Source organism: Halictus rubicundus, chromosome 12, assembly GCF_050948215.1.
Source record: "Halictus rubicundus isolate RS-2024b chromosome 12, iyHalRubi1_principal, whole genome shotgun sequence".
NCBI lineage: Eukaryota > Metazoa > Arthropoda > Insecta > Hymenoptera > Halictidae > Halictus > Halictus rubicundus.
Window position 1 is genome coordinate 6,733,697 of NC_135160.1, and position 26,362 is coordinate 6,760,058.

The 26,362-nt window shown below is 44.8% G+C and overlaps 1 protein-coding gene across 6 annotated transcripts in view; it reads left to right on the forward strand.

The window, feature by feature from the left end:
- The window catches only part of Dscam3 (Down syndrome cell adhesion molecule 3), a 221,604-nt gene that overhangs the window by 106,742 nt on the left and 88,500 nt on the right, over window positions 1-26,362 (forward strand). For all 6 annotated transcript variants that reach the window (XM_076797434.1, XM_076797432.1, XM_076797430.1 and 3 more), the window contains exon 3: window positions 2,828-2,917. In XM_076797434.1, the coding sequence (XP_076653549.1) occupies window positions 2,830-2,917 (88 nt within the window). In that variant the 5' untranslated portion in view covers window positions 2,828-2,829. The remainder of the gene's footprint in view (window positions 1-2,827; window positions 2,918-26,362) is intronic.

Consider the following 26,362-nt stretch of genomic DNA (forward strand, 5'->3'; position numbering starts at 1 on the left):
TCTTCTGCCGGAATAAATAACGAATATCTTTGAGCAAGATCCACGTAGGAGCAGGATGAATAGACGATTAGGTGTGCTCCAGATATCGAATGCATCAGGGTTAATTTTGAACTATTAAAATGGAACTATATGTGGACTAACGATCAAACCTGATCCAATCTCCAGCTGGATCTAAGTAAATGATAGAGCTCTAGTTTTGGTACACACAACCTAAAAGATAGTCAATTAAGGTATTGCTAGGTCCGAATCAATACTGAATATTGGCCCAATGAGGGTCAGGCCCGGTGCGATCCGAGTTAGTCCGAGGTTAGGCCTGAATCAAATTTGATTGTCGCCACTTAAGCCTGGATCCTTAAGTTAATCCTAAATTAGATCCGCGCCGCGTGCAGGCTAAGCTTTCATTATATCTGTACTATGTTTGGCTAAAGTCAACCTAAGCCAGGACAAGGTGTCAGAGTACTAGATTAGATCTGAAGATAACGAGTTACACAAATACGTACTGTAGGTTGGTGTAAATACAAATATTTGATTTAAGTTGCGTTTCACCGACGAATTCTGTTTGATTTTAATAAAACAAATAGAGTTCTCGTTGCTTCGAACAGTCTTTGACCTTTTTTTTTTCTTCTTCTTCTTCTTACTTTCGTTTCTCCCTCCCCGACAGTATGAAATATTAAGATAAATGTATTATACGGTCGTCGAATGACGCCCTGAAAAATAGCACGTCACTCTTCAGAAATAAATGAATATCTTAGCCGCGGCACCATCAATCTTATTGCTTATCGACCGGCTGATACGTGTACCTACACCGAGGCTAATACGTTTCAATTCGATGGCCGGGGAGTGTGCGGCTTCCATTTTTATTCTCCGGCGCACTCGAAAGTAAGCTCCCGGAACGGCCAATGAAAACGCTGAATCGCTCTCCCCTAACGCAATTTCATTTCTTCGAAAGTGCTCCACTTTGACTGTATAAACTTTTACATTATGTGCCGGCCGGTTAAGAGCAGGTTCCAAGGGACCGCGGTTTAAATTCATCGCGTAATTCGCTCGTTCTGTTCGATTGTTATCTTGTCGAGTGATTCCTCTGCTTTTTACTGTTCCTGACACATCGCGACGGTTAATCATTTTTTCAAACGCGGTAAACGAGAGAATCAATGTCTTTTGTCAATCTTCATTGCAACAGAAAAATAAGGCGTCGGGCAGTCGAATTTTTTAACTTGCAGACAAAAGATGCAATTTATATCTTGATTTGAGTGGAACAAAAATACAAAAATCAAAGTCAAAAAGTGTCCTAATTTGGTGTTCTATGTATAGAACGATATTAAAGATTCAAATAAACTTTATAGGAGATTGAAAATGATACGACAAAAATATCTTTAATCCAAAATAAATTTTGCATCTGGTGTAGCGTATGCAGAGCGACGTTAAAAGTTACAATAGAGTGGCGGAAGATGAATTTTGAGCGTCTTTCAGCGTTCGGGTTTAATGAACCGAAAATGGAACAGTTTCGCGGGGGTTTGGGGTACCCAGCCACTCGGATTTCACCGATTCCGTGTGTTATTAACGTTATGAAACGTCAGTTCGGTCGTCGGTCCGCGGTTTTTCGGTCGCAATCATTTAACGGGACCATTCGATCGAAATTTTCCGCTGGCGAAGAGGAACACAGAGGGAGCGAGAGAGCGGGAGGATAACTCGGTCGACACAGCGGTTATACACGGTGGCCCGCGCACACGCGGAAACGTACTAATTGATTAATGGTCGGCAGATGTAGGGGCACCATGCTAATTTGCCCCGTGCCTGTTAACACTCCCGTAAAATCTGTTAAACGCGACGCCGTAATAAGCGTCACGCTTCTCCGGGCCCATTCACTTGAATTTATTGAATTCGTCCATGGTGCCAGTCCGTGAATTATTTCACCCTCGTCAATGAGATACTTATGGCTGCGTCTCTTCGCGATCGTAAACACAATATACTTACCGCCAGAAATTAATCTTTACTGTACACAAATCAGTAGATCAGTACATCAATTGCAAGACAAAAAATCAAAGAAAAAGATATCATACAATCTTTATTAATTTTAATATACCATTTAAAATAATATATTTTTTAGTTGTTTTAATGTCCCTGCTTTTTTTAATTTTACTCGATCACAAATGCATAAAATTGGGTAAAATACATATTCTCTGCATTAATTGCAAAATGAAATAGAAAATTGTTTCTTGCTTTATTAATTTTAATAGACTTGAAACAACACATCGACGTACTTAAATTGTTTGAATCTTCCTGCTTCCTTACATTTCACCTGCTTAATTATGTTGTGAACCCATTAAGTCTGGAGACTTGTGACGAACTTTAACTTTGCGGTAGAGATTTTCTTCAATAAATAACTTTGATTTTGCGGTACTTTTCGGAGTGGTGGTTCGGTAGTCAACACGTTAACGAATCGCCCGACCCGCTTTCCAACTTTCGCGGCAACAATTTTGTGCAGGGTGCTTTCAACGAGATCGGCGAATGGTGTGCTTATCATTAACGAAGCGACCGAACCCTTTTCGCATCATGATTCGCAACAAAAATTCCGTGTTTTCGGTTTTCCAACGTTACAGAATTTTTACAGGACTAATATTGGAGTGCGAAAGTTTTGATGGGTTTCGCTGTAATCGAAAGAAATTGTATTAGCTTGTGGAAAATAATGTACATAATACTGGCTGCTATAAGTTTGAGTGAGAATTAAATTACATTAACGTTACTAATGTTCCACGTTTCGAGAAATGATAAGGTGCGCATTCAGGCTTCTTGCCTCAATCGCTAAACAATTCGCTCTTTGTTGCAGGAATGCGCCGAGAATGCGTTGAATTGATTCCACTTCGACGAATTTTGGCTTCGGGAATGAATTCGACCGTGCTGCTCTTCCTTCTGACTGGTGAGTACTGGATTCCCCGAAATTTGTTAATAGTTTTTGCTCAAATGTCACTTGTAAAAAAAAAAAACTGAACAAATCCAACGATCCGAAAATAAAAACAATTTATCACTATTTTTGTAAAAGAGGACTGCCAAAACGAGAAAACATAAAACACATAAAATCTTATTAAAAACATAAAATTACAATCAATCTAAGTCACTATTGTCCTACGAAAAGGACTATTAACACAAAAAATGGATTCCCTTAGTTAGTTAGTTCAGTTCAAGGGAACCAACTATAGATCGCCCAAGACAAAGCATCGTCTTCCCCCTCTCTTCGCCCAAAAAAAGCAAGACTCGTTTCTCTCGTCAGTCTTTCAATAAACCAATCACCGAGTAGCTCGACAACTTCGCTTATCGCGACCCTCGGGGGGTCTCGACGAGAAACGGAATCCAAATTACCCTCCGTTCAAGCCTCGAAAAAGATCGCAGATTGCCGGGAGTCCATTGTCTTAAGGAGGACCCATATAATAACAGCCCTATCTGTCCATTAATCTATACACAGTTGACCCCCCGCGAACACGCCCCCTGGGAACAGAAATCCCTTTCCACCCCTTGTGTCGGCTATTATCAAGGTGAGACGGGGACAGGCGTGGCCGGGTCATATGGGGGCACGTGAATAGGGGTGGCTTCGACACAAAGTTCATATTCACCTCGGATACTGCCACTTCCGTTGCTGAACTTGATCCCATTTGTTATTCCATTGGATCGGTACCAAAACTTCAGCAGACTTTTAATAGACCGTCGTTATTTCGCGGAAACAATTTTATTAAACGTCTCTGATGACGTTGATAAACGATTGTCGTTCAAACAAAAATTGGATGGCTTGAAAATTGAAACTCGTGATTGTCAAATACCAATTTTATAAATTAGTGTCTGTATATAATTATAGGAAATTTTAGTGCATATACAAAGCCATATAACAATTTTAAAGAATATACAAAGTCACACATTGTAACAAATTTTGTGGCATGTAGAAAGTCACGTACAAATTGTAACAATTTTTAATACAAGCACGTAGTCATATAAAACTTGTAAACATTCTATTTGCCACTATTACGGTCAGTTTAGCATCAAACGGAATCGTTATTAGCGTCATTATTATTAAAGAAGCGTTATGCCAGGTGGAAATAGGGGTGGCCAAGTCACGGGGGACGTTTCCAGAACACAGAGGTGTCCCGGACACAAGTCACACCCCAATTGCTGCCAATTCTCTATCGTCGTTGGCAGTCGTCCATTTCTACCCCTCGCACCTGCCCACCACCCCGGTCGACGTCCCTAATGCGTGAGAAGGGGTTGAAGAAATTCATTCGTTTCGGGAAAGTTGAATTTCCTCGACAGCCTGGACCTCTCTGGGGCTTTTTGATTGCCGCGACGGATCTTGAGGGTCGAGTCTTACGATTTTATGGTAATGGAAGGGTTGCCGAGGGCTGGAATTGACTTCTGAAGCGAAGGAATATTGAACGCTAATGAGGGTGGGACACGGGGCATGATTGGGAGAGGTTTAATAGCTGCATTGAATTGTTTCGACGACTGCTGTTACTTCTACCAATGAGTATTTAATCGTCTAAATACTGTACCTAATGAATACATTGATTTTAATATTATGTACAACATTTCTTGCGACTAAATGGAAAATTATTCGAATCAGTTTCCAGCGGTGGAACTATCCTATAACGTGCATGCTTTCAGTTGGTATTATAAGCGAGGAAGTTAATATGTAGTTAGTATAAAAATATTTTACATGCATCCTTTTTCAGCTCTTATTGTTCACGTTGCAGGAGTGAACGTCGAGGGTTGTTTTTATCCCTCCAATATGACTGTACAGTATTTCTTGTAATTAAGTGAAAAACGATTTAAAATAAAATCGTAAAAATTGACACGCGAAGAGAATAAGGGAGAGCTAACAGTTTTCGAAGGCTTTCGAAAATTCTTTGGAAAAATACAAAGAACGCTAGAGAAATGGTTCCAGATCCCAAGAGAATGATTTGGAAGAGAACAATGGGTGCTCCATCCCGGCGTGCATTTTCACGAAATCGAACGACTCCTTTCCATCACGGGGGCCAAAAAGGGTCCGGTGCAAAGGCGAAACGTGCAGAAGGTGGTGACCAAGGTGGATAAAATCGATAGCCGGAACGAAGGAGCCCCTCGAAACGGAAACGACCCAGTAAAACGAAAGAGTGACCTAAGTTTGATTTGGCAGAGATCGACTGGTGGCTCGCAGCGTCCCCGGCCCTCTCCTCTCGTCTCTCTCTCTCTCTCTCACTCTCTCGTTTCTTTGGTTCGCTGGAATAGGCCGTGCTCTCCGACTCGCGCCTCTCACAAAGCCAGACACGGTGGAAAAAGGAGGATCGTACTCTCTCGTACACGTCCATCGGTGGCTATCTACGTTGCAGAGCCTACGGTCGATGCAACGAAAGAGGGGAACGAACGGACCGGATAGAGGAGCCGAAGGGAAAGACCGATATAGACGGCGGAGGGAACGAGAGGATGAGAGGGCTGTGACAGGAGGGTCAGGGGGAGGGAGGAGAGGGAGAGAAGGGAGCGGGAAAAAAAAGAGGAAGAAGTACGTTTGGTTTGGCAGCGGGCGGTGGGCGTCGAACTCGGGACATCGCGCGCGGATGACGAGTAATCGATCACGAGCACTGTGCCAACACTCCGTATCCCGAGGAGGGTCCAGTGATTCTCATTTTCTGGTTTATCGATGTTCCGGCTCCGAACGATCCCCGAAATCGCGATGATTTACTGCGAGACCGGTAGAGGGTCGAAGGACGAGTATTCCCCCCTCTCCAACCCCTGCCACATGACTCGGAGAAGTTCGACTGGCGGTGAACTTTCGAAAAAGACCCGAGGACCCGACAGCTTGATCTATGATATTCGCGTATTTCCCTCAAGGAAGACTGGATCGAGCTTTATGGACGTACCTCGGTTGTATTTCTTTGCTCGGTCTTGCTGGGACCGAACGTGATTCTCGGCGTCTGTGCGCTGAGCGTCTTCTGTTTTCGGGAGACTCGGCCTTTTTCTTTGTGGGTTTTTACTTGGCCGTGTACTGGGAAGGTTGTTTTGGAGGAAACTTTCCGTTAGGTTTGCGATTATGGCGGTTTGAATTTATTTTGTCGCGTATTTGAATCGCTGGTGGCTGTACAGGGTGGTTCAGCCGAAGGTGCTATCTGAATAATATTTGACTAAAACCAAGTCAATTGCAGAAACGAATTTTTTAACGAAACGACTTATATTAACCACCGACTAAACTGCCCAGCAACGGGGATAAAATTATTTATCGATCCCCAACAGAGTCGTCGGTGAAAATCATTGTCTTCCCTTCGAGCTACTCGCCCCATTTCGTTTCACGCGTTCGCGTTTACGGTAGTTGTCAATGATCGCAATGCCTGTCTGTCGTTCGTACCCCGTCGCAGCCCCCTGTTGTTCGACGAGCGAATGATAAAATCGAGATCTACAAAGTGTACAGCACGGTCGACAGCCGCGACAGTGAACAGACGTAAAGTACGCTGACATGTACACGGGTCCCGGGGTATTCGTCCCGCTAGACAGTCCTATTGATTTCTGATTGAGGCAATCGCCGATGCCAACGACCATATCGGACAGGCTTGCCGAACGTTCCGAACTGCCTGCGGGTAGCCTGGATGCCCGAATCTGTCTGTGGGCTACTCTGCTGGCCAATTTTCACCGATTATGCCCGACTGGCCGACTACCCGAATCTATCCGAGGCGCCTGAATTCGTCCGCTGACGTTTAGCGCACGATTCTGACCGAATCTGCCCGAGTCCAACCGAGTGCACGAATCTGGCTGCGGGAGCTCGAGATGCCTGAGTGTCCGACTCTGCCCGATCAGGCCCGAGCTGGTCCGAGTGACCGAGTGCCTGAGTCTAGCCGCTCGCGCTCGAGATGCCCGATTCTGTCCGAGCCTGTCCGAATCCAACCGAGTGCACGAATCTGGCTGCGGGAGCTCGAGATGCCTGAGTGTCCGAATCTGCCCGATCAGGCCCGATCTGGTCCGAATGACCGAGTGCCTGAATCTACCCGCTGGCGCTCGAGATGCCCGATTCTGTCCGAGTCTGCCCGAGTGCTGGAATCTAGTCGCTAGCACTGAGGCTATTCTGCCCGATTCCGCACGATTCCGTCCGAATCACCACGAGTACCTGAATCTGCCTGTGAGTGCTCATGACGTCAGAGTGCTTGAAGAAATTTCCAAAGTGCTGTGTCAACAGAATAGATAGACTCAATTGAATAAAATATATTTCAAGGTGGAAGGTAAATATTATTTTAAGATGCTGCGGAACCGCGATTTCTTTGCACCAACCTAATAAAAACTTTTACCGGCGAATTTCCAAGTAGATACTGTTTGCATACTTCGTTTGTGTGAAAGACGAAGTATCAACTGAATTGTACTACGTAGTAGTAATAGAAGATTATGCTCGAGAAATCCAGTGTTTGCTTTCACTCGTGAGAAGCATTATTTTCGTGCGTACGACTCATTGACGAGTCGTCGACGGGAAAGGGGCTGGTTCGTCGGCTTGAGTATCGCGGTCGAAGAAGGGGATGGCGGGGGGATGATAAGTTGCTCGAACCTCGATTCGAGCAGCTCTCGATGGTAGGAAGAATTTCGCCAAGCACTTCTTCAAATATTTAAGCAGACCTACCGGGAACGATGAGTTGCCTTTATCGTTAATTTCGATGAACGAAAGTCAGCGAATCATCGGCGCAGAAAACGCTGACGGCAAAGAGAGAGAGAGAGAGAGAGAGAGAGAGAGAGAGAGAGAGAATCGGGCTGTTCGCTAATTATGACGGTTTACAAGGTACCGGGACTTCGGGCTCGCGATTCGAAAACTTGTTTTATTTAGTTTTTTCCAGCAGGCGGAATAAAAGTTTGCTGGGGTAATTCGCCGGCCAATTATCGCGATGCGATCATGCAAATTTTTCGCGATTCAATCTCGAGATGATTATTACATCGTCGTCGGTTTAGACGCATTCGAACGCTTCTTCGTCGTTTTGACGACCGGTTGAGATTATTTCGAAGGGGTTGCGCTCCGTCGTTCAGTGAAAGTTTCGGCACGCCTAAGAATCAGAATTTCGAGGTTCGATTAATGCCTGGTGCAACGCCCACGCTTCCCGCTAACTAGAACGCGGTTCGAACAAGTTTCCGCGGATTAACAACTTCGTAACGAGCACAATGAAGTATTAATTAATACCGCGTGGTTAATTAACGAGCGATTAAGCCGAATGACCGCGGAACGATAGCAATTAACCGCTTCTCCGAGCGGAGTCGGCTGAATACGAGCGCTGCTTTCTTCGCCGCGTCAAAGCACAGTTTTCACATATAAAAATCCACTTAACGATAAATTAAGAAAACTCTGCACATTTTTTTTTTTATTTACAATTTTTTACCGACATTCCTAGCACGATTCTTCATTGTCCGTCAATTATTTCAATGTTTCCACAAAATAGTCTTAAAATTGAATTTGTCATAATTGTAAATGTTAGTATCAATCACAAATTTTCTCCCGGTTTCGTACAGTTGAAAATTAACCAAATTAAGAAATATTCAGCTTGACCACCAATTTGTGCTGTCGCACAAATCTGATAAACATCTTAAATTCTGAAAACCGCGGGTCTTTTAATTTTTCGTTTGAGCCTCATTCCGCGGCAATTTATTTTTCATGCGACTTGTTCTCCGGGCTCGCCGTACAAAGAGAATAACAACTTTGTCGCGGCTTAATACTCCGCTGATTCAGCTTCACTTTTGTCGCGTTTTTCAAACCAGATTTCGCCGGTAATTTCCCACAGCGAAGAATGCAAATTAAAATTCAATTTGCCATTCCGCTTCGCGCAATTTTCGCTATAGAATTACCGAGTCAGAGATAACTAAAACAGATAATGGAAAGTTTTAATTTCCGAGGCAAATCCTAACTTCCGGATCTCAATTAAGACGTAAACTCGATTCATTCGATAACGTGACTTATTTCACTATCGCGTAATGGACGCGCGCGTGTACTCTCGTGCTTTCATTTTTCGGGGGTACAATGATCCAAAAGTTCCATTGTGAAAATCTTGATTCTTGATGTCACCGGTGCCTCTCTTTTTCTATCATTTTTCCCCCCGGCAGAGTATAATGCTCTTCTTTTCGAGGAACACTCTTTTGACCTCGGTTTTTCTAAACGTGTTCCGCTCACTGTCTACAAATAAAGAGTTTTTAAACATTTGTTTTATCAGTGAAACGTTGATATCCTCGCTAGTCTCTCTCTAGGTGTCAAGAGGTCGGAATATGCCGACATAATGATTCATTTTCGGTCTGATGCAAATTAATTGTTTAGCATTTGATGTTCACATTCGGCCGTGTGAATGTTGGAAATCTCCACCGGAAAGGGTTGCGATACCGAGGAGATTTCGCGAGGAAATATCGCAGGCACAGCTGAGAGCCACGTGTAACGCGAATATCCGTGTCCGTAATGCTTTCACGAAAAATACAGACAGCGAGGCAGCCACCCCCGCACCCGTGGCCATCCCCGGTATCGATTTCTGGCCGATGGAGTATCGCGATACTCGCTCCCGTCCCTCACCCCTCGAGCTCTCGCAGTCGATCGCCATTCCTTGTGATGCTGGCTGCGCTGCCTCCTGTCTCCTCCACCTTTTTTCCTCCCCTCTGCCTACAGATACACGCGTGTACCCGCATCACCCGCCCCCGACGGTACCCGACACTAAGCGAAGGTACGTGTCCACTCGAAAATGGACGGTCTCACCCTCGACGGTCCGACTTTGCTTCTTTCGCGCGATTTCGGGGTGATTAGGGTTCCGGCCGATTCGATCACTTCCTTGCTAACCCTAGAGTAACCCTAGGAATCGTCACGGGTCTGAGGAAGACCGTGGCGGGTCCTTTTTGACCCGTGGCTCCAGGTTCCGAATTAGAAAATATTTAGCAGTGCTTTAGTATAGTTGCATTTTAAGTTTAAAGAACCTGTTTACTAAGGAATCATTGACCCAACATTCTCTATTTTAATAAAAAGGAATACTTTATTGTCAACATTATAAAATGGAAGCATCGAGGAAATATGAGGGCGATGAAATAATTAACGCTTTTTAACGGGTAGAAAGCAATTAAAGGCAGCTTTTCCTGATCCAGCAGATAGTCTTTGTTTATAATTACCTCTTGCTTTGCAGTCATACTTATTGCTCAAGAGAATGTCTACGTTTACGTACAAAGGTACTCGTTGTCGGAGAGCAACCCCTGCAAACAGCCTTTAAAACAGTTTCGTCGTTTATTACAAAGAGCAGCTTTAAAATGTTCATCGAACGCCACACTTTACAGAAAACTGTGCTCAGTATTCCTTTGTAAAATGATGCAAACATAATTACTTATCTCCGTTTAATTTTCCCGAGATTTATCGAAACTCCGTCATAAAACAATTGTTTTTAATGTCTACCAGGGACATTTCTTTTCTCGATTTTTCAAGACGCGTGAAATATCGCGGGCGAAGTTCTCGATAGTTTTCGGCGGGATGTTCGACAGTTTCCGATCGTCGCTCGTCGTCTATCGGTTCGTTATAGAGATCTGCCGATTCCGTCGGACATGCCTGTATTTTACATACGAACCACGGAGCTCTCGGAGATTTTACAAATCATTGGAATCTTTCCACCACCGCCGTGGGAATGGAAAGAGTAATGACAGCGGAGACAAGGGTGACCCGAATATTCTGTATTCAATCCTCGGCGGAAATTACTTTCATTTTCGCCCGCGAAAATACCGGGGCGACGATGAATCGACGGTTCCCGGTCGTTCAGCCGCGAAATGCAACAATCAAACGACGATTAAAAAGAATGGAGAGCCGAAAAAGGGACAGCACCCCTTTTTTTCCCGAGCTTGTCCGGGTGTCGTGCCTCATTAAAAACGTATTCTTCGCGAGGCGCGATCGGCGATGAGATGAACGGGTTGAATGGGCACGGGAACCTCGCGGCGTCAAAAATAATCTACGTTTTTTCTAACTTTCATTTGTAGAAAAAAACATTCCACTGTTCCCGGTACAAAACTAGGATAAACCTTCGCGCGTATAAAGTATTCAGCCAAGAATTTATTTCAAGCGAACACATTTTAACTATTTGAACGGAGGACGAAGCAATTACTGAATTTTTTTTACCGCCTGCATTGTTTTTACAAATTTTGGAATTTTTCTTGCGGGATGTACAATACGTACGGGTGTAAATTGTAGTTGCACAATTTTTTAAATATATTTGGAACTCTCACTCGATCGTAAATGTTTTATTAGTGCGATTCTGGGACTCTGGGGAAGACAAGTTGGGAATCCCTGCTTTAAAGATGAAATATTCATAGCGGGAAAGCAATATTTCATTTCTATTTGAATAGAATGAAAAATATTCAGATTTATTAAATTGTATTTGAAATCTCCGCTGCGGGTCTGCGTCGATACTACGCAAGAAAGATTAACAAGAACTAAATTGTTAATGTCCCCACATATTTCATTGTACCATTTGTTATTTTCAACTACACAGATTCGTGGGTGTTCCAAATCACATTGGCAGTACCATTCGGCTAATTTGTCGACGAATTCAGTTATACATTTAACTAATTACAGCTTCATATTCTTCATAATTTGCAACACGAGAGAATCTGTAAAGTTGAACGTAACAAGTGAAAATTGAACCTGATCGGCACATTTATCTATGCGATTTAAAAGAAAATGGTAAAAATGTGTACTTTTGGAGTACCAGGAAACGTTCCACCTGCCGACGTGCAAAAATTTACTTTCGCACAGCCATAAAGGAGATACGTCGAGGGGAGTGCCGATTCGGGCATCGAATTCGCTTTATCTCCTTTTCGTGTCGGTCGATAAGCGTTTTCTCTCTCTCTTTCTCTCTCTCTCTCGAGAGAAAGAAACAAAGAGGGAGAGAACGAGAGGACGGGGGGCAATTTCCTGACGCGGATATTCTTTTTCACGAGTAGGGGGGTGGGGGGTTCCCGAAGACCGTGCAGACGGCGGGGAGACGTTGTCGCAACTTCATTCGCTGACAATGCTTACGTTGCCATAACTCGAGGCCTCCGACCGCACCGTGGCCATTCTGAACTGCCGAAACGTGACCGTGTTCCCAGATCGAACCATTTAGTTTACGAGATAGCGCGCGGTATATCTGGTAACACGAGCCAATCCACGCCGGAACGGCGTGTGTAATCCCATTATCATTTTCGGTCGAGGAGCCGTCGATTAGTCGATTCGGATTACCCGCGCGAAATCGGTAACTCGGCCTGTTTACAGGTCCCAGGAATCACCGGCCGATAACCGGCTCCCAAGATCCTCAGTCGACCGGAGGAAACTTCGTAAATATCTCCTGGGAGACGGCGTTCTCTCAGTGGTTCAATCGCGTCCGAAACCGATGGAAAAATAAACAGGAAGGGTAACAACAATTATTCTTGTATACCTTCCGCTTTGGGGGTGACAAGGAACAGGCTTTTTGTGTCCATTGCCCTAGGGCTGCGGACGAAAATATTTCCTGTAATACTTGATCAACTGATTTCATCGGTGTTGAAAATAAAAATATTTCCTGTATATTGTTTCTGCACATACGCATTGTATTTAGAAGGAAAATATTTTTTGAACCTTTTGCTACAGGGTTCGAAACAAAAATAATATCTTCTGCTTTAGGGTTGAAAGTAGAAATGCTTTTAGTATCTTTACAGCGTAATAAACAATGATAGTTGTAAACTGATCTAGTCGTGAGCATCCTGTTGCACTTTCGTGGAGACAATTTTCGATTATACGTTGATCTGAAAACAAGAAAAAAAAAGTAATAATCACCAATGTGCATTGTATATCCAATTGACACAGCAAAGTTCCACCTCAAATACATTTTCGATCGATCGATCGGAGTGGCTCTTTCGCGGAGGAAACGTCCGCACTGCAGCCAATTCCGCCTGAAAACAAAAAAGCTCAAGTGGCAGGACAGTGTTCGAGGACATTCCAAACAGGAGCAGTATGATTTTCCGCGCAGCCGGAGGACAACGTTTGCCGACAAAACCGCGTTGAAACGAAACCGAGCGTTCTCTGCGCGAAAGTGCAACGCAACGTTGGCAGCGCGGCGGTCGACAGTATACATTGTTCTTTCGGGATACGATGGGAATCGAAGGGGGTTGCAGGGGGGAGGGAACAAAAATGGTTTCCCGGTTGGCAATGCAAAAATCGTTCCCCGTCGGCGCCGTTTCTCGTTTCCCGACACGCCGCGCGCCGAGCCGGGCTAGTTGATTAAAGCGTATCAACGCGTACGGCCTCGCGATAGCATGTGCCGGTTGTCGCGCCCCGACCGGTCGTTCGATTTCTGTCAGGATCGATTTTATCCCACGGCATTATGGTCCCTCTCTCCCGCGCACGCCGGATACGCGTCCACGGCGTTTTGCGTGACCGCAGAGGGCGTGTTGCCAGAGGCGCTAAAATGCGCGCTTAATATTTACTCCCGACCGCAAAGCGGAACGCATCGTTGCCAGGCATCGCGAATTTCATTAACAATATCGCCGATCAAATATCGCTCTCGCTCCACCCTCGACCCGCGATCGTTTTCGCTCCGATTACGCGACCGTCCCTCGCTCGCATAAATCTATAAAACCTGTTTTTAAAGCGGATCGCGTCTCGCGAAACGCGGTTTCCGTTCTGAAAATTGACACCGACGCGTGTCATTGGACTGCGGATTTTTCGACCGAAATCAAAATTTTCCGACTCAATTGCAGGAGTCAGGGGTCAATTAGAAAATTAGAATTAGGCAATTAGAAAATTAGAATTTGAATAGAACGTGTATAGCACGTACTATCCAAATGTCAAAAGGGTTGAGAAATAGTATAAACAATATTTTCGACATGGTGGAAATGTTAGCCTACAGTGTTTGGAACTATAGCGAGAGGAATGAGGTATAGAAGTTGTGAGAGAGACGGGTAGAGAACAATAGTGGACTGTATGATATAATAAGATAGTATATTAAAATAAAGTGGAAAGTGTACAAGAAAGCGGTGAATGGAACAGGTAGAAAACAGCGGCGAATATACGGAAGCGATTATGTGACGCGCAAATCGTGAAGCGCACGATTTGGGAGGAAAAAGAGTCGTGAAGCGCACGGGTAAACGATAGAGAAAAGCGACTATGATCGAGCGATCGAGCGTGTCAAAGGACCCCGCGCAGCGGTTATCGCGGGTTATTTATACTGTGGCGGGGCCACCGACAGCGGAAGGAATAAGGAGTGGGATTTTTGAAAATGACAAAGGAATTGGCAGTGTCGAACCTTAGCTAGCGCACGAGGGCAATGCCCTAACGGTCGCTGCTGCACAGGAGACTAGGACGGTGGGTACGACGACTCCCGCGACAAATAATCCTTTAGACGTAAACATAAAGTTTACGTACGTTCACCCAGGGCCGGCCTCGAGCTCGATCAGCTGGGCTATTGTTAACACCGAGACATGGTCGCACCGAGGCCGCTCGTCTGCGGATTAGCGAGCAAAAACTTTGTGGCCTATATAATAAAAGAAATGGTGTTTGCGTTACCGAAATTCCCGGTAACGCCTGCAACGATTTCGAACATACAGGGTAGTTCAAAATCGATGAGCAAGCGACTACAACAACGCCGAAACCCCCCACTCTGTTTCGCGATCGATCGATTAATATTTATTCCATTAGGGCACAACACAGCGAAAACTAATTTCACGCGTCGCGTGATTCCACGCCGAATCCGATTTTGATCTGGCGTTATTATGTACTTTTCGCTTCTTCCCAATCCCTACTCACCCCTCTTTCTCTCTCTCTCTCTCTCTCTCTCTCTCTCTCTCTCTACCCCGTTCTCTGGATTGAATCGCGTCCCGCGCCACGGTTCCGAGGCGTGCACTTCAAAGCGCCGGAAAAACGATGGATCGAGGTTGTTGGATTTTTTCCCATTTCGCCGAGAACCGACGAACGAATTTTCACGGATTATCCCCGGGAAAAGTGTGTGCACAGGTATCGCGCGCACGCTCCCCTTCCTCCTGTCGCAATTTTTCCATAAAGATCAATTAGCTTCGTTATACGGGGAAAAAGTTTTCGCAAGTTTCTATTATCAGCCATTCTCGCTGGAAATTGACACTTTCCGTCTCGCCGCTCGTCCGATATTTCATTTATTTATGTATGGAACGCCACTTTGTCGCGTGTTGGGACCATCTGTGGCAATGAGAAGATCCTACGACGTATGATTTTTGTGCAAATACACTAGACATTTACAGGTAGCCCTCCTAGAACACGGCATCTTATAACACGGTTTCGCCATAACACGATTCATAAATTGCGGGAACCCTCCTACAACACGGCTACAATTAAATTAAAGTTGCGTTAAATTAAAATAATATTTTTTGTTTTGTATTGTACATACATTTATAGTTTTAATAAAAATTAAGTTGTTTATGTAGAATTAAAAAAAAATCGTAGCCCCCCTTTTTGTACTGGCTCTGGGTCTCATGCAACACGGCATTTTCTAGGAACCTATCTACCGCGTTATAGGAAGGTTACCTGTACTATAAAATTCTGTGAAAAATTGGAAAATTGAAAGAATCACATCAATTTGAAATGTTCATGAAAGAACTACTTGAAGCGTTTACGACAGAAGGACAGCAATTTGTTCAGAAAATAGTTCCTCGAGACGACGATGGTTTCGCGAGTGCTCGCGTTGCAGTTGAAAACGGCGAATCGCGGTGCGGGAGAGAGAGTCCGCCAATTTCCCGGCTCTAATATCTTGCCGATTACGGGGTTGTTGGGCTGGCGGCGCGCAAACCCGATTTGTTGTGCCAACCTGACAGCCGAGACGAACTTTAACACGCAATAACGAGCGTACGCGTCGACGAGGCGTCGCGATCCCTAACTCCGTCGCCGACGGCCCGTGATGGATTAGACGCGAAAACGACACATGACGGATACGAAATGAAAATCTGATTCGAAACCCGCGTATCAATCGATCGATACCCCTCCGACCGGCCTCGAAATGCTCCCGCAAAATCGGTTCCGAAAGCTCGCACCATTCGATTTTCCCGCCGAATCGGTGCGATTCCTGAGCCGCACGCTGTGTGCAATATCGACTGAATCTTTCCTCGAACGACCCTCCATCTTAGCCTTTCTTCCTCTCTTGAGAATACGTCCTTTGTCATCGATCTTTTATTTCTAACTGAAAAAGAAAATCTGTTCCACTTGAATTTTTTATGGAGTTTTCACATGAAGTGGAGTTGAACTGAAATTTTGCTTTATATTGCGAAAGGCGTGATTCTGCTTTTATTTTAGTTTGAAGTGAAAAATCGAGAATTATTTATTAGTACATAAGGAGGAAAATTCGACCAAAAGTCTGAATTGGTTACAAACTGCGGTTTTTTATACAAAATTGTCTGTATGGCAAGATTATGTTCAAATGCTTTAAATGTTTTTACCGGGTTGCGTTGAATGTACTCGTTTCAGACAGAAACGCATGAAATCCGCGGTGAAATTGCGAAGAGATGTTCGGAGACTCGAGGAGCACAAATATTGTGGTATAACAATTTTGAATATCGCTGGGCAGCCTTGAAAATTGTGGTTTATACAGACCGAAGCTGTTCGACACAGTCGGTAACCTCAGAAAGTCGGTCAGCGAGGTTATGCAGAAGTTTGACGACCGTCCTCAACCGGCAGCCCCTGTCGTTTCAATCGGAGTAGAACGTGTCCCGAGTTTCGAAACGCGTTTTCGTCAGGTGATATCCGTCACGTGTCGCTTTCGACTCCAATCCATCACGGTCACTCGATCCGACCGAATATCGAGAGCTTACACACAGATACAAATGTTTGTGCTTGGAATTCCGCTGCTTCCGATTCCGCTGTCCCCATGATTTCAATGATTTCCTGCTCGTGAAAACTATCCGTCAAACCGTTCAACTTAATTGTCTCGGTTCGTTAATTAAATTTACGCGGCCCGTTTTACCGAAATCAATGCTTCGCTAGACTTCAGTTCTTTACTCATGCATGACGCGCGCAAATTTAAGAAATTCAAAGAAATTACTGTACTGAGCGAAACCCCTCGCTCTAGAGACTATATATTCAGAATAGAATTCGTTCCAACTTGGAAGGACATTAGCTATTGATAACTAGTAACATTTCAAGCAACGATTCCAACGAAATTAAGCATACTCGATGAGCCGAGTCCGTTCCGAAGTCGCAACACGGTGCAGTTCGATTCCAAAAACGGTTCCCGAAAGCAGCGATCACTAGGGATGGTTAAATTATTCAGGCAGTTCTTACCTCTTTCAGCCAGACTCCGGATTCCATTTGCCCGAGTATTCGGGGCCCTCAAAAATAGAATCACGAAGGCAGCCACGTGTATTCATCGATCGGTGAATATTAACGTTGCAGGATTCGGGACCGGTTCGCAGCGGCCTGATCCAACAACGTCGAAAACCCTCGTGAACTTTCGAAAATCCCGTTTTGGCAGCGGCGGGTTGGCAAATTCGTCGGGTGCCTCGGTAACGCTGATCGCGGCCGAATTCGATTATTCACGAGCTCGGGTTATCTACATAATAATCGTCGGGATCCGATTAAATTGGTAAATCGTGTCAGTCATTCCACGTATACACTGTATTGGACATGATGATTGAACGTCTAATGTGCTTAGGTATTTCGTGCAATTGAAAAGTAGTAAAATCCTTGTGTTGAATACTTGTGTTCAGGTTGTCGGGGATAATCTTCGAGTGTAAACGTTCCTTCAGGTGTATAACATTTGTGGGTTGCATTTCAAGAAGTTTTTGGAGAGGATGGACGTTGGTCCGGTTTTTTGCCGACTGCGAAAATTTCGCGGGTAAAAGCGTGATTTTATCTAAGCAACGGTGGTGTACCGGAACGAAAGGTACTCGGTCAGGATTTCGAGAGGGTGGATTCTTCGGGTGGAGGGTGAAAGAAGGGATCGCGGGGCGCGCGAACGAGGGGCGTGCACCACCGGGGGTGCCTTTTTTAGTCCACTTATCGGCGAACCACTCGACCACGATGGCTATATTTAATTCAGCGCTTAGGTGGCGCGAGAGAGAACCGGGCCACTTGACTCTCTTTTCGCTTGGTTCGATTGACTCCGGGGCTAATTCCGAAGTATCTGGAGCGTCTACGGCTGCATTGTGCTATTCTGATGATTGTCGGAGGCGGGGGACCGGATCCGGCCAACGAATCGATCGTGTTCTAACATCTACACTACAATCTCCACGCTTGTCGAACCTATCCGGCAATGAGCATACAAACAATTGTCTCAATACAGGTTCAAAACAATTTTTATATCATTTCTTCCAAACACGAAGAACGGAACAAGACGCACCTTGTATCCTTCGGCACACATTTCTGTGCACAAATTAAATCAAAGCGAAGAGCTTTCTTCGCAAACTACAAATAATAAAGTAACTCTTGTTGGTTTATAAATGAGTCATCTAGGTACGAAGTCCCTTACAAATCTTTAGAAGATGATCACACTCATTCAGTTCATTACCAATATTATGGTGATCCTGTACATTCCCAAGTAACTTCCATCAATAGTGTACTGCCTTCTTAAGGCAGTGATAAGATAAGAAAAAAATCTGATAGCGCTGAGTACCCAAAGTGTGAGAAACGATACATGTGACGCCACACCGGCGTCATCGGCCGTGACGGTGTTAACAAAATTCCAGAGGTGGACGAAACTTCCAGCACACGTCTTTATCTAACCCAGTTTTATTTTCGTGGAGGCGTTTCTTACAAAATTGCACTAAAACATCGTATCAAACCCGACAAACGACAATCCACTGTTATACTTCCGGAGCAAGCATATCTTCCCACAATTCCAAAAACCGTGATTGCCCGCCGACAGGCAATCAAACAGCGACAAACAAGAAGCATTAGAGCAGGAGCCACCGGTAATTAAACAAATACAATTCCCGGCGGATTCGTCGACTTGGTTGGTACATACAGCCGGGAGTATAAAAGTGAGTCGTCGCGGCGCGGTGCGTCGGGTAGTGGCGGTACCAGGGATCGATAATTCCGGCCATTATTGGTTATTAGTCGCTACGATCGATGCCGGTGCAATCTCCGGCCCCCCGTCACGGCCGCGACGTTAAGTAATCTCTGGCTGGCGTGTTTCGTCGAATTATCGTCGTGTCCCGGTGTTCCTCGAGAGCATTGTCTCTCCGGCAAATCGGTAGAGCAGAAGGAAACACCGTCCCTCGAGTGGCTGGTGCTCGGTTGCGAGCCGATTCTTCGTTTAAAAGCGGACCTTCGTTCGCGATACTCGACGCGATCGCATAATGGAACCGCGGACGTGAAGTGTGCACACAGTAATATCTTTCCTAAAGAGCTGCAGGAGAGGGGGGTAGGGGTGAGAGAGCAGATAGTCGGTTAACGTACAGAATAATGCAATAACGTTCCACTATTATTAACGTTCATGAGTGCAAGAACGGCGAGAGCTAAAGGAGATCTCGAGAGCCACTCGACCATATTTCCTGCACCGAGGACCGGGACTTTTTCCTGTTCACGTTTCCGCTTTTTTCCCTCCAACCGAACGTCGTCGTCGTCGTCTACCTCGATTTCGAGCTGTCGTAAAATTTCACGGGGATACGGCCGATTATATGGGATCGACCGATGGGGGTGGGAGAACGATTCGTATTCTCGGACCTATCAAGAAATTGACAATCGATAGACTGGCGCGCGACGAACACGATTCGTTGAAGTGTCCCGGAAACGTTTTCGAGATACGTGGCGCGGGAGATGACTATCACTGCGTCGATTTTGCACCATTAGCATTTGCTCGGGAGAAATTTGTCGGTGATTGGTTAGCCAGGATCATTTTCATCTCTCGTATGAACTCTTTTTTGGGTGATTTTTGTGTATTTATTTCTGCAATAATTATAGGCATGTTAAATTCAGAAATATTAATTTCCCGTAAACATTGGATGGCTGCGACGAGAGTTCACGATCGCTAGTGAAAAGCAAGTCATCAACAAGTTATCAGATCAATAGAGCGTTCCGTAATCTTTTTGATCTTTTTTTAACGGGAGGCGCCGAACGACAATGGTCGCGCGGATGATCTATTTTCCGAAACCCAATTGTAACGCATACAGAATCAATCTCCGTTCGTCGAGGACCGTAGCCGCGTTACATCGTAGGACGCGTCGCGTCGCGCGTCGCACAGTTCCCCGGATTTTTTGGGCGAATTTGTTTTTCATTTGTCCGCGGTGATTGTACGCGGAGCCGATCGATATCGCGACAACACAGGCGGGCCGGAGCCGCGTGCTCCATGTTCGACGCAAACAATTTATTTATTCAAACAGAGTCCGTAGTCCGGTCCCGATCATTTCCCGAGGTTCCTTCTCCTCGTTTCGAATTCCTCCATTGTTTGCGATTTGTTACCGGCGTTCCTCGATTAATTTTTGCCCGATGGAAAAAAGTTCGAAATGAAATTTACATCGGGCGCGCACGAAGAACAACGTAAACGTTGCCGCCAGAATGACGTCAGTCCTCGTACAAACATCATTGATCCGCGTGCTCCACATATACGTCGATCGGGCGTCTGACTGTATTTAAATGTAATATAAATATATTTTCAATTTTCTGGCTGGTTCTATGAAATCTAGATTGTTCAGATTTCGTATTTCTTTCTGGTAGGGGTTATTTAGTAACTCACACTCGACAAATTCACTTATTCTTAAGAATTTAATTTCTTTGAGGAGTCGATGATTACTGACCTGAATTTGTACCCATCAGCTTTCATATTTAAATTAGTATGAGACATTCAATAATGCACACTCGACCAACTCACTTATTCTTGAGAATTCTACTCTTTCTACTCTTATTCTATTCTTCTTCTTAAGAATCAAATTATCACTTGTCTTAATAATTTCTCTTTCATTTAACAATCTTCGCTGGTACTGCAAGTTCATATACATTCAATAATTTGAATAATAAAATTCATTCGATTTTAGTGGGGTTCTCAATGTCGATTTTGAAATGTACACTAACGGGAACTTCTTAACATTCAATATCTCAAATTGAAGGTCAAAGATGGTGCTTTAGTGAAATTCTGTTGGAAATGACACATGAAAAAAATCGAACGAAGAAACACGTTATTCTCTATACTCCATTCTCACCAGGGGTCACTCCACACCCCTTTCATCAGCCCTATATAAACTAAACAGTATCAATAATCCCTGAACCGTAGAATCAAATCCAAACTTCCCAAATCCTCCCTCTAAATCCCCCTGTATCAAAAATACTAATTTCAAACAATCGATGCATCGATGACCGCCACGCTCCGCAACCCCTCTCACCCTCGTCGATATTGCCAGCCAATATCGTCGCATGGCAGGAAGTGGAATAGCATGCCGGTCGAAACGTGGAGAATCATGTTCGTCCTCCACGCCGATCGAGCCGAATCGCTTTCAGTGGAACAATAAGACTGGGACCCGTAGTTCGTCGTCGAAGAGGGACGCTTTTCTGCATCGCGTCGTTGGAAAAAGGGGGGTTGCGATTGAATTCAGCCCTCGCGAGCTGCGCGTCGCATCGCGGGAGGTCTCGGTTTATCCAAGGGTCTCCATTTCGTCGCTCATATTTGTACATTATCGGGTAGGTGGGCGGGTGTGTGCGGGTACGGGGGCGTCGGGGATCTCTGGCGCGATGGGACGGATAGAAACGCTGAGCGGGCTTTTGACGCCGCGCCGGCGGGCAAAGCTTCGGGAAAGCGGCGGGAGCTTTGATATACGACCGGTTTCTCTCCCTATCTCTCTCTCTCTCTCTTTCTCTCTGTCTCTCTCACTCTGGCAATCTCCCTGTACCCTTCTGCAGCCCGGTGACTACCAATAATCGAACGTTATTGCGTTACCGGATGCTGAGACCGGCCAACGCAGCCCGGCGCGGCGGTCGTAACACCTGCACACCGGAAACGAAGAACGGAGAACGGCTGTTGCACAGAGACGCAGCAAAAAATCCGGAACGCGAAATTTCGCATCACCGGGGACCCGGTTCGCATCCCCCGATCCATGCCCTCTACGATCATTTGATTGTACCGCTGCGGTCCGGCGCCGCTGCGATGATAATTGGTCACGTGACGTTTGCCTTTCGGTCTTGCTTTGAGCCACGTGGTTTCCGGACTAATGAACGGGGCTCGGGATTTAATGCACCGCTCCTGAATCGATCCCGTGGTTTTCGCGCTCGTTGCGGTCCACGGGCGATCATCTGATTCTGTGCGACCTGGTTTTAGGTTTTAATGCCGCGCGTGTGACGCATTCGTGTTCGCATCATGGAAGTACCTGGTACGATGAGAAAGTTACTTTTGCGATCGGCGATTGAGCGAAACGCCTGTCATCTATGAATCACGAGGGAATTGACAGAGTAATTAGTACCGGAAATTTAAACTTTTCAGGTTTTCGTTCATTGGGGAAATTGTTTCGAGTTTATCTCATTTTCGACATTGTTCAATTAAAGGGTAGTGTGCCGGTGTATTGCCTGTTGTGTTATTTGTATAGCGTGACAGGTTTGTTATGCTAAAAATGTTATGTCACACATTTCCGCTTTTTCAAAAAGACCATCCGGTAGGTGGAAGTAAATTTCACTTTCGGTGAAAGTTCGCCAATTTTTCTGTTTTACATTTTGTAAAATTTCTCCACGATTGCATTTTGTTGCATTTCTGTGAAACAAGATTGGTATTTCTATTGATATTTTATTAAAAATGGTTCTTTTCTTTTGGTTTGAATACACGTTATGTGAAATTGGTCACACGAATTATCAGAGAGACTTCCGTTCGAGAGAAATCCGTGCATTAATTAAACGTGAATAGTTTATGCATACGACGAACCAGTTTGGTTTCTTCCTTTTATTAAATTTCGATTTCAGTCGAATTTAATTCGAGAGGTATTCCTGTAACATTTATGAGACGCGTTAATGCATTCCATTAGATATAGTAATGACCGTTATTGAACAGAATATTTTATCAGGCACGTTCCATATTACAGCGGTATTACTCCTTGCTATCGATTAACTAGTAGAATTGCATATGTTACCTCTGCATCAAGATTATGTAACATTAACATGAATGTTCTTTGAAGGGAACGAAATTTTGCTGCAAAAGAGAATTACGTTTTGCTTTGAACTTCGGACTGTACATTATTCCCTTTAAATATTGACTGGAATTAAGAAATCTTAATTTTGCGGGACGAGATGAGAAATAAAAATTATTAAACCAAGTTTTAAACAAGTATATATTATTTTTATTTGCTATGGTATCACAAGAGTTTCATGAAAAATAGCCAAGAGTTAATTACTAAATTTTGCATATGAATATATGGACCCAAAAGTACGTACTAGTATAATTTCTTTTTGTGTAGAAAAATTTCGAGAATTCATGTCCTGCGAAAAGATTCGATTAGCAACAGTAAACGTCGTCCCATCATAGTTTAATCTCGAGAAAGAAGTTTGTCCTGGTTCTGGGAGGACTGTCCATCAAAATTGGCTGAGAGCTCTATCGTAACTCATCGGCAACAGTAGCTGTTAATGACGATGGAGCGACGCGATGGCGGAAGCGTATCGCGAATCATCGTTAACGTGGAAATTCTGCGCGAAATTTACGGAAGATAAGCGGGATCGCGACGGTGTCGATTCCGCCGGGGAAGTTTCCCGGTAAACCGAAGTTCACTGCTAATTTCTCGTCCCGCCACACCTCAAAGTACACTTTAATTACGTTAAACGGGAAGTAAATTACATTAGATGTCAACGCTCGAGGATGTAAGCCCCGGCGTCGCCAGTCTCTGCCAGCAGCGGCCGACTCCATTTCACGCGGATCCTAATATAAGAAGAGATTTAATTAATTGTCCGGCCATTAATGAGATTCAGGCCGAACTTTCATGCAATTAGGCGACGACGACGACGTTTCGAAAAAAATATGCCACGGTGCTCCTCTGATTACTCCCTCGGCATTATTAAATTCTTTATACGCTTCCACCAATTGTTAACTCGTCACTCGAACGAGACAAAATGTTTGAAAGCTTTTCAGCGCCCTCCTGTGCGAGAAGGTGTCTCAAAAAAGAAAAAACAAAATCGTATCCTGTCATGGCATAAAGCATCCTCTTATGCGACTTACAAGACGGTGGCAACGTCGAGCGAACAGTCGCGTACAAAGGGCGCACCGTTATTATGCCACCAATGCGGAAACTCCAATTTTTGCGAGACAAGCCGCCACGCAATTTCCCGGAGAACTCTGAGCTGACAACTGTTCGGAATAGCGTTTCCCAGCGCACCGGCTTATCCGAACTCCTTGTTTCCGGAATATATCAGGAATTACGCGCTGGATCGCGCTCCAGCTGCAATATCCGGCTACTTGATTTTAAATTTCTTCCTCCTGTTGCGCGCACACGCGCATTTAAAACTGAATGACGTAATCCCCGGGCTCGCGATCATGCGATCCTCCTCCTAAATCGGATCTTCCGCGAAATTAGCGAGATCGGTGAACCGGGAATCCGACGAGCGCAAACTGTGATCGGCTAGAAACTTTCCATCCTGCTCATTTTACGAGAAAATCATTTTTCGGACGTCCTACGACGAGCGTTCTCGCAATCCGACGGCTTTGATGCGATTATAGCCAAATTTGCTAGAGACTCGGTCCGTTTTCTGCAGCTCGTGAATTTTATTTTCATTAATTTTCACATTTGAATTTTATTTCTATTGACGTTTACACAATAGTTTTAACTCCTTGTTGTGCGTGCTGTAGGAAATAAACTTCCCTAAACCGCGAAACAAGAGAAAAGGATCCGTACCTTTTGTACAACTATTTCAGAGGGTTAATTCGACCCCGCCGACAACAATACAGGGGAGGATTGAACTCTCGAGGGAACATTTTTCTTCCCTTGAAAAATACATGCGAGTTCGACACGCCCTCGAAGATCGGGCAACTTTCCTTTCGCTTAACAGCTGCGACCCCCGCCACGGAATCAGGGGGTGTTCATCGAATCGTTTCTGACCCATTTTCCACCCCGTGTACACCAATAACCTCTACCTTCGAGAAGGGAGAGCCTCGGCTGCTGTGTTCGAGCCAAAACGCATTAAGCGTTAACTAGCGTCGCTTCTCCCTTCGAACATCCTCGCCGCCATATTTGTTAGCGCCACGTGTGCGCACGGTACGCAGCCCAATTACCGACTATTATGGCGAACTTTTATTTGCAGACATACGGCGTTAATGAGCTCCGTCGGATTGCGATGGGCGGGGAGGGGAGGCGTGGGCGGGGATTAAACTTAAACGCTTCTCGGCTTTCCTCCTTCGTGAAAATTCCGGAAGCTACCCGTCGGAGTTTTTCAAACTCGACGAACGCCAGCTACACTAACTATTTGTTTATTCAGATTTGAATGAACTAGTTATTGTTATTACATTTACTATTTCAGCAATTTTATTACGAAACGCCCGAACGAATTTCCAGGATTGAACGCCCGTGCAGGAATTTTATTACTGCACGTATTTATTTCTGATATCGATCGAATCGAAATACTGCAGAGCCGCCATCATTCGACTGCGTTTCACTGTTTCTCTTAAATATATATTTTTAGAATGAAATTGCTTGATACGAATAAAGTGAATTTTATTAATGAGTGTACAGAATGAATTCGACCAATGTGCTTTTCGAGTGAATTTCATTAATACGTTTTTGGAATGAATTTTTCGCGAACAGCTATGTAAACTGTATTAAATTGTGAATTTTACTATAGAAAGAAAGAATCGAATCCGTGACATCGGTGCAACAAATTTTATTACAACTCTCGGCTCGTCGGAACATTCAGTTTTAATCAACGTTTATGCAAAACAAGTTTGATCAACAACACGTTAAAAATCCGCATTTAACAACATCGTTCCCCTAAAACGAAGAGAGAAATACTCGCGCGAGTATTCGAAGCTGCTGAACATTTCCACTCGGCACCGAGCGGAAGGATTAAACGGAAAGTGCGAATGAAAAATTGTTTATTTGTATCATGTTCACTGTATCGAAAAAGTGTTCGCAGAGGGTGCTAGGCGAGAACGCAAACGAATAATTCCGGCGTCGCGGACAGAGGGGACGAGTGGCAATTTGCAAAGCGCGGGCGGCGACTAAACAATTAAAATACACGCGTGAAAGACACTACGGCCACGCGCGCGAACCTTTGATCAGAAGCACCGGTTTGCCGCGATAGGCGAGGCTGATAGCAATATGTCGGGAACTGGGTCAAGTGCAGTTCAGTTACCCTCTTGGACCACCCTGCAACCTGCCCGGAAAGCGTTTTCGAAACACAAAGCTTGCTCGATCGAGTACGGGATTGTTTGCCGTCGCTTGCGTACCTCGACCGCGTCGCTTAAAGAAAATAACGCCGATAATCGCGATACTTACGCTGAAAATAACA